This window comes from Arachis ipaensis, chromosome B07 (assembly GCF_000816755.2).
Source record: "Arachis ipaensis cultivar K30076 chromosome B07, Araip1.1, whole genome shotgun sequence".
In the NCBI taxonomy this organism is placed as follows: Eukaryota; Viridiplantae; Streptophyta; class Magnoliopsida; order Fabales; family Fabaceae; genus Arachis; species Arachis ipaensis.
Genome location: NC_029791.2, coordinates 31800544 through 31810285, shown reverse-complemented (window position 1 = coordinate 31810285; position 9742 = coordinate 31800544). Strand labels below are relative to the sequence as shown.

Genomic DNA, 9742 nt, shown 5'->3' with positions numbered 1-9742 from the left:
AGCTTTCCAACGCCATTGATAACGCATCAATTGGATCTCTATAGCTCAAATTATGTCCGTTGGAATGCACGGAGGCCAGGATTTGATAGCATCTGCTATGCTTTCTTCGTCTCTGAACAAGGCTTTGCCAAATTTGTCAATTTTGCCCAAAAATCTTCTAAAATCATAGAAAAAATACAAAAACTCAAAGTAGTATCAAAATAAGAATTTTTGCAATAAAATATACTAAACTTAATGAAAATTACTAAAATCTAACAAAAATACTATGAAAATGCTATGAAAAAGCATATAAGATATCCACTTATCATGGAGCTCATAATGTATAATCCATTTTTGGCTCTAGCTATTCCAGTTGTCTTTAAGGAACTCTGATTTTGTATTTCAAAAAATTCATTGGTGAAAATACATTTGCAAGGCAAGCCTTTAGTGAGTTTAGATACAGAGAGTAAATTAAAATTGAAATTGGATAAATAAAGCACATCAATAAGATAGAGTGTATTGGAGAATACCACTCTTCCACTCACACTTGCTATTGTATGTGATCCATTTGGTAACTGGACCAAGATGGGCCTAATATGCCCAAAAATTTGAAAAATAAATGCAACGAGTGACACATATGGTTAGTAGCCCCTGTGTCTCACACCCATGAATTTGAAAAAAAAATTTCACTTACAAAAGATATGCAATATGAGAGCTCATGCAAAGTGTGTAAACCTTTAAGATTATACCTCTCTTTCCTGCAGTTGGTTGGCAGGCAGGAATCTCTCACACTGTCGTCTTGAAAAGCCTGTGCACACTCCTATCGAAGAAAGGCATATGGTGCTAGCTATATATAGAAATACTACACCACTATTATAATTATTATCTAACCACTACCAACCTAAATCCATTTACTAACAACTCTAATAAATAGTGATTCATCATAATTGAATTTGTTTTTGGAAGAGTGAATAACAATCTGTGAGACAGTAGCTTCATATTATTGTTGGATTGGATCATCTTGTGTGGACTAATTGGAAACATTGTTACTTCTATTTTGAGCTGAAGTAGTAGATGAATTTAATATGCCCCTCCAAGTTAGAGGATGAAAGATATCAAAAATACCAAGTTTAGAAAGGTTGAGATGAAAGGGATGAGGGGACAGTGGCTTTGTAAAGATGTCAGCCAATTGTCCTGAAGAAAAAATAGGGAGAAGTTTTATCACTCCAACTTGAGCCTTTTGTCGAACCAAAAAACAGTCAACTTTCAAATGTTTTGTCCTTTCATGAAAACGGGATTGGCTGCAATGTGAAGAGCACTCTGATTGTCATAGTAAAGAACTAGAGGTTTCTCGGGTGCAAGATGAAGGAATTGCAACATGTTAATTAACCCTTAAAGCTCACAAGTTGTGTTGACAAGAGCACACTACTCAACTTCTGTAGATGAATGAACAGTAGTATTCTGTTTCTTAGTCTTCTAAGAATCAAAGACCTCCTTAAGAAGAAACAATAACCGACCAAGGAGTGACGGGTGTCAGGGCAGCCTGCCCAGTCTGAATCGCTAAAGCACAAAAGTTGAATGGTGGAGTATCTTGGAAAGAAAAGACCCTTTCCTGGAGTGGCTTTCAAATAGCGTAATACACGAGTGGCAGCCTGAAAATGTGCTTGAGTAGGAGAAGCCACGAATTGAGTTAATTATTGTGTAGCATACATAATATCTTGCCGTGTGGTGGTAAGATAAATGAAGCGACCAACAAGGCATCTATAAAGAAAAAGATCATCAAGCAGGAGACTATTATCTTGGTGTAACTGTGTGGCACTATCTATAGGAATAGAGGTAGGTTTGGCTCCGAAATAACCAAAATTCTCTAATAGATCAACACAATATTTTCGTTGAGATAAAGAAATTTCTTGGGCAGATTGAGCAACCTTAATGCCTAAGAAATATTTTAAAGTGCCCAAATTTTTTATTTTAAAATGTTGATGTAAAATAGATTTAATTGTAGTCATTTTAGATAAAGAATTTTCAATTAAAATAATATCATCAACATAAACCAAGAGAATAGATATGTCAGTACCACAAATTTTAATAAATAAGCTATAATCAGAGATAGTCAGCTGGTATCCATAAGAAGGTAAGAGTTTGGATAACTTCTCATACCACATATGATTGACGCAAACCATATAACGATTTCAATCATTTGCAGTACTGATTTGGGCGATTGGATGCAATACTAAGAGGGAGGGCCGTATAAACATTCTCTAAAAAGGCATTATTGACGTCAAGCTGACGGAGAGGCCAATTCTTCATAGATGCTAATGCCAGAACTAATCTAATAGTTGTAGGCTTCACTACTGGAGAGAACATTTTCAGAAAATCAACCTTTTCAATTTGTGTAAATCCTTTTACCACAACATGGGCTTTGTACCTTTCGACAATACCATCAGGTCGACGCTTAACATAGTATACCCATTTACAATCGATTGGGTTGATCCCAGTAGGACAATCAACAATAGACCAAGTTTTGTTCAACTCAAGAGCACCAAGTTCGTCCTTCATGGCATTTCGCCAATGCGGACATGTATTAGCATCTTGAAAGGACCTTGGTTTAATTTTAGAATGCAATGATAGAGTAAAATTTTTGTGAGAATGAGAAAGAGGTGACAAAGACATAACATAGGATAAGGGATATCGGCACATTGAGGATAAAGATTTTGCGTAGATAAGAAAGGAGCCACAGATGTAATCAGAAAAATGTGAGGGTGGTTGTCAGTCTTGGTGACTACGGCGAAGGGGTATGGATACTATTGTAGGTAATAGGTGAAAAGACAAAGGTGATAAAAGAGAAGGTAGTGTAGTGAGGGTAGTACTATGTGGTGTTATCTAAGGCATGGTGTCAGAAGTGGTAGGATGAGAGGATAAAGATGAAAAAGAACTAAAGGTTGCGGGTGAAGAAGGATGCGTTCTTGATGCTGAAGGAGGCACAAAAGTATCGTGGAGTGTGGAAAGAGGGTTTGGGTCAATAGGAATTGGGTGAGGCCTAATAGGTAGGCTGGTAGATTGTATAGTGTTTGAGTTATTGTTATATGGAATATTAGTGGTTATTGGATTGGATAGAGTAAGAATGGAATGTGTTTGGGCTAATCGCATTATCATTTCATGAAAGACAACATTTCTAGAAATTTCAATCCTTTTGAAATCTAAGCTATAAATAATATACTCTTCAAAACCATTTTTGAAACCAATAAAAATGGCATTTTTATCCCTTAGATCAAATTCTGATCTATTTGTCATGAGAGTGAAAACATAACATAAACACCCAAAACTTTAATGTCATGATAATTTGGTAAATGTTGAAATAAAATTTTAAAAGGTGTTTTAAATTTTATGAAGGAAAAAGTACCTATTAATTAAATAGAACGCATGATTATAACACTAAAAAGAAGCAGGTAATTTTGATTGAAACATGAGGGCACGAGCCACATTTAAAATTTGTTGATGTTTACATTCCACCCATCCATTTTGTTGAGGAATTTCTACACAGCTCCATTGATGGATAGTTCCTTTAAAAGCATAAAAATCATTTAGAAGAAATTAAGAACTATTACCAGAACGAATAAATTTGACTTTGGAATTAAATTGCGTTTCAACTAATGCAATAAAATTTTTGACATGATTTTGAACTTCTCCTTTTGATTTTGGAAGAATTATCCATGTAAAACGAGTAAAATCATCAACAATAATTAGAAAATATTTATGATTGTGAATAGAATTTTGGCGAAAAAGACCCCATATATTAAGATGTAATAAATCAAAGGCATGATTAGCTTTGTTTAAACTTTGTAAAAAAAATTTTCTTTTGCTTGAAAAGATGACAATATCACAAAATTGATCACAATGTGTGGAAATAAAAGAAAATTTTCTATGTAAAAAATTAAGTCTTTCTCTAGAAAGATGTCCTAAACAAAAATGTCATAGATTTGAAGGTGTGATGGGAGTGGCTTGTATGGTGTTGATGGAGTGTGTAGTGGATGCATTATTGGTGGTGAAGAATTTGTTAAGGATATATAACTCCTTTCTCAGGCTATCCAAACCAATCATCTTCGAATTGTTGTTCTGTAATTTGCATGATGAACATAAAAAAGTGAGTTCACATTTTAACATAGAAGTTATTTTCAAAATGGAAATAATATTGAAACTAAAGTTTGGAAGGTAAAGAACACCACGAAGAATTTACGAATTTGAAAATTTCACAATTCCTTTAATGAAGCAATAACTTGTAAACCACTTGGCATATGAACAAGTATGAGACTAATTTTAGAATAAGAATAAAACCAAGATAAATTTGAGATAATGTGATCGGTGGCACCTGAATCAATGATCCAAGTGTCAAGAAAAACATGTTGATTTGAAAAATTATTTAGAATAGAAAAAGTGTATGAAGAGCATAAATAAAGAATACCTAAATTTGGGCTTTGAGATGATCCAACACTGCCCTTGCATTCTGAAGTTGAAGCTTTGGCCCTTTTTAAGATATTCATGAGGGAATGATTTTGGGCTGGAGAGAGAGACCCATAACCTGATCTGCATCTGAATGTTGTTGCTGGGTTGCCCTATCTCCTAGAACTAGGGCATTCTGTGAAGGTAGCGGCGTTTAAATTAGATTAGGAAGCAAAAAAGTGGCTGTGACGTTCATAAAGGATGAGGAGCGACTATTGAAGCGCGGCTTCCCTGGGAAACATGGGTGACTTGGTGGGTATCCATATTTACTGTAGCAAACATCCACTGTGTGGCCATTCTGGCCACAATAGAAACATTGTTTGGAGGAAGAAGCAGCACTATCATGACCTGCACTGGAGAAAAATGACAGACGACCACCGCCGTGACCAGATGGAGGATGGCGCAATTCAATAGCAGCAGCCACTGCACGCGGTTCATCCAAGATTCCAGACAGAGCTTGTAGTTAGCATTCGTGTTGAATAAAGAATGCAAACACGTGAGTCACTGGCAGCAGAGGATCCATAAGTTGAACTTGTGATTGAACAACAGAGAATCTTTTCTCAAGACATTTGAGAAATCGGATAACGAAGTCCTGGGATGACTTTTTGCCGGGCAAGCACATATTGGAAGCGACCGCGAATTGTCAAGCTCTTCCCAGAGTGTTTTTAATAAAGTGTAAAAGTCTGTAATTGTGAGATTTTCTTGTTTGAGTTGATACACCTTTTTCTGTCACTTTGCAACTCTAAGCAAGTCACTATGGAAAAAGCATTCTTTGAGATCAGTCCAAACAGCAGAGACTGTGTTGAAGTAGATAACGCTTTGCATAATTGAAGGTGATAGTGAATAAAAGGAATTTGGATCCTCTAAATTTTAAATTTGTACTTTAGAGGGTAAAGTGTAATCTTCTACCATTGAATGGTTTCTCTCTCATATTTATTCTTTGTCCCACCTATAAAATAAATGGTGAGAGATTACACTTTACTCTCTAAAGTGAAATTCAAACTTTAGAGAATCCAAATCCGAATAAAAGAGCCAGGATAGAACCAGATTGTTACAGTGTTCCCAGATTGGATAAAGAGGTCCATCCGGTAAAGGAGGATGGATGGTATCAGTAAGGAATTCATGTTTATTTTTAAAGACGATGGCCATAGAAAAAGATCGACACCAAGAATGATAATTATTGCCTGTAAGAATAGGGGTTGCCAAAACAGAAGTGGCATTCTCATTGGGATGACTATAGCAGGGATTGGTGGGGTCTTGTGCTAAGTTAAGAGACTGATCCTCTATCATAGTGGAAAAAGATGGAGAAGAGGATGAATGACGATTTGGATCAGCAGTCTTCACCATGGATACCAGTAGAACTCAAAGGAGCTCTGATACCATATAAAATTCAAGAGAGGAGATATTAATGTTAACTTTCTTTTCTGTGTATAATCTAGCTAGCTATATATAAAAATACTACACCACTATATAATTACTATCTAACCACTACCAACCTAAATCCATCTACTAACAACTCTAATAAATAGTGACTCATCATAATTGAATTTGTTTCTAGAAAGAGTGAATAACAATCTGTAAGACAGCATCTTCATCTTATTGTTGGATTGGATAATCTTGTGTGGACTGATTGAAAATCTTGTTGCTTCTATTTTGATCTAAAGTAGTAGATGGATTTAATATCTCAAGCTCTGATTGGTCACTGCTTGAACACCAGTCTCTTTGTCCAATTCCAGGGAGCTGCCGCCATTCTCATCACCATCACTAGCGATATTGTTAGCTATAGCTCCATTGCTCAATTCGCGTGGCATATTTGAATTTTGCAAGTGAGGTGGATAGCCATGCTTGTGGTAGCCTCTTCCACCTCTTCCTCGACCTTTGTATTCCCTGAAATTGCGAACTAAAAATTCTGCACCTCCATATCGGAAACGGTAAGTTGCCTCTTTTGTTGAGTGAGTAATGGAAAAAATTCATTAATATTCGGGATGGGCTTCATGAGCATTATCTGCGAACGAACTGTGCCATATTGCTCATTTAGTCCCTTCAGAAATTGCATTGCATAGGTCCTTCTTTGATAGTCCCTAACCATGCCAAGACCACATTCACACTTTTCTTCACTCATCACACATGCTGGGACCGGTTGGAAGCCTTTTATCTCTTTTCACACAGCTTTCAACTTAGTGAAATAGCTGGTAATGCTCAAGTCACCTTGTTTCATGGCATATATTCTTCTAACTCAGCGATGCAGAATTCATCTCCACAGTAGTACCTGTATTTCAAATCCTCCCACAGATTCACCGCTAGTGCGTTCCAAGCCACACTCTATACGATATCGCTACTTAAGGACAAATTAAGCAACGATACATCAAATGTATTACACTTCTCCCACGCAACAAATTCTGGATCCTCTCTATTCGGTTTTCGTGCAGTTTCATCAATGAATCTTAACTTGTTTTTCAATTTCAAAGCTCGCAGCATAGATCTAGACCAAGAGTCATAATTCTGAGTATCCAAAACAATAGAAATGATGGAGATTCTAAAATTCTCATCAGGGGATAAGTAGTAGATGCTGGCTAGATCTGTCAAATATGTCGAGCTCTATCTTGCTTCACTAGATTGCAGATCTTTGAGCCTCTTCACAATACGAGCCATGGTTCTTAACTTTGCAGCGGCTAGGTCCAAATTTTGCTCCAGACTTGCTTAAATATCTGTAATGGAGGAGTCTGCCATTGTAGCTAGGTCACACTTCCGTTTGCATAAAAAACTCTACACTTTTTTCCGATCTCGATCTCTACACGGGTGAGGAATTTAAAGTCCAAGTACACCGGGTCGTACCAAGTAGTACATCAGGTGAATGAGGGTCGATCCCATGAGAATTGATGGACTAAGCAACAATGGTTGAATAATTTACTTAGTTAGACAAGTAAAAATGGTGTTTTGAGAGTTCAAACGCATTAACAATAAATCCAGAATATCAGAAAGCAAACAGTAAACAAGTTGTGAAATATATATGGAAAAACAGTTAAGGCTTCAGAGATATCTATCTTCCGGATTGACTTTTCTTACTAACTATTTTAATCATACAAGATTCAATTCATGGCAAACTATATGTGACTAAACCCTAATTCCGTAGACCATTTTAGTCTCCTCTAAAATTCACCAACCGCCAATTTCTTGGTCACTTAATTCCAATTAGAGGGTGAAGTTCAATTCTAGTTTATATGCCACAGAAACCCTAATTACCCAAATATAAGAGGATTATATGTCACGTATCCTATTAAGTCCAGATAATTAGAAGTTTAGGAGAAATTATTTTCAAGCTGTTGTTCAAGTAAGGAGCTTTTCCAAGTTATACAAGAACTCAATTAGAACAAGGGTCATACTTCCGTTCCACCCAAATTCATAAGATAAAGAACGAAAACAATTCTTGAAATAGAAATCAATACATGAATTAAAATAGAAAAGTAATAGTATCAATCCATACAATAGACAGAGCTCCTAACCTTAACAGTGGAGGTTTAGTTGCTCATGGATCAGAGAAAAACTAGGATTCTGATAAACCATAAATTGTGGAATGAGGTAAGAGAAGAGAAGAGCCCGAAGGGCTGATTCTTTTTCCTTTTATATCTAATCCTAATTAATGTAAAATATATTTTCTAAGACTAAATAATATCTTTTCCTATTTATAAATAAATTAAATTTAATCAAAAATAAATAAAGATCTTCACAGCATTCCTTTGATTGAGCATTGGGACCACCTTGATTCATATAGCTGGCGCCTAACTTGATGGAGGTGGCGCCTAACTTCACTTGGTGGAGGGTGTTGGCGCCTTACTTGTGGATCCATGCGCCTAACTTTAAGAATTGCTAAGCCTTGCACCCAACTTCGATGGCACTGTGCCTAACTTGAGCATGTCTGTGCCTAACTTGGTGTGTGTGAGTAAGGCATGTGCCTAACTTGAGTGCACCTGCACCTAACTTGAAGGAATCAACCAATTTTGCGTGTTGTTGTTGTGTCATGCGCCTAACTTGAGATTTCTCAAGTTAGGCGCAGCCTTGGATGACTTGGTGGAGAAGAAGTATAAACTATTATATATGGTTGGAAAGATCTAGAAGTTAGCTTTCTAACGCCACTGGAATCACGTCCATTGGACTTTTGTAGCTCGAGTTATTCAGGTTTGAGTGCAGAGAGGTCAGGGTTGATAACATCATTCGCCATCTTCTCTTTTTCTGTGGAAACTCCATCAAATCCAGTCGAATGCTACCTAAAATAAATAGAATTACACACGACTCAAAGTAGCATCCATAGTTGCTAAAAGATAATTAATTCTTGATTAAACTCAACAAATTGAATACAAATTCACTAGGAAAAGATAGAAAGGATGCTCACGCATCACAACACCAAACTTGAATAGTTGCTTGTCCTCAAGCACCCAAAACTAATATAGGCTTAAGATGTGAATTTTCATGAGAGTGAGAGTTCAATTATTCTCATGTCTCTGCTTAAAGTGGGATTTATCTATTGCAATTCTGAACAGTTTTGGCATCTCACTTTCTTTTGAATCAGAGGAATGTCAATGTCATTCGGAATTAGAATCCGAATCATATTATGAATTTTCTAATCTTTATACTTCAGTTTAATCCTTGAACACAGAAGATATCCTTTAATTCTCTTTTAATTGATGTTTTGCACCTTGAGCTTTGCCGTGACTTTAAATGTTTTGTCTCAAGGGTTAATTGACACAAGAACACCACAAGCACTTAACTGGGGAACTCTCTTGAACTTCTGATTTTTCTTTCAGCTACTCCCAGACAGTGGTGCTCAAAGCCTTTGGCATACTCTGCTAAATGCATTTGATCTCGACTCTAAATGTTCTGTCTCAAGGATTACTTGACACAAGAACACCACAAGCATATGACTAGGGAAACAACTCTTTGAGCTTTTAATCTTGTCTGACCTCCCTAGTCATTGATGCTCAGAGTCTTGGACCTTGCTTTTATATTTTTTCTTTTCTTTTGCTGTTTCTTTTACTTCAAGGACTAAGCTTTCACTAACTTTAGAGAATTCTTAATATTTCTCTAAATTCCTGTTCCTTCTACATCAACACCCCTTGACTCAAACTCAAATATGCACAGTTCATGTCATGCATTCAGAATCATAAAGAACACCACCACAATTGATTAAATGAGACTACTTTTTGTTATAAACTCTTTTACTCATGCATTGCATATTTTTCTTCTTTCTTTTCTTTTGATTTCAAGC

At 36.3% G+C, this 9742-nt stretch overlaps 1 protein-coding gene across 1 annotated transcript; it reads right to left on the bottom strand.

The window, feature by feature from the left end:
- LOC107607133 (uncharacterized mitochondrial protein AtMg00820-like) lies at positions 2176–2538 on the bottom strand. The gene has a single exon (XM_016309114.1). The coding sequence runs from the start codon at positions 2536–2538 to the stop codon at positions 2176–2178; it is 363 nt and encodes a 120-aa protein (XP_016164600.1).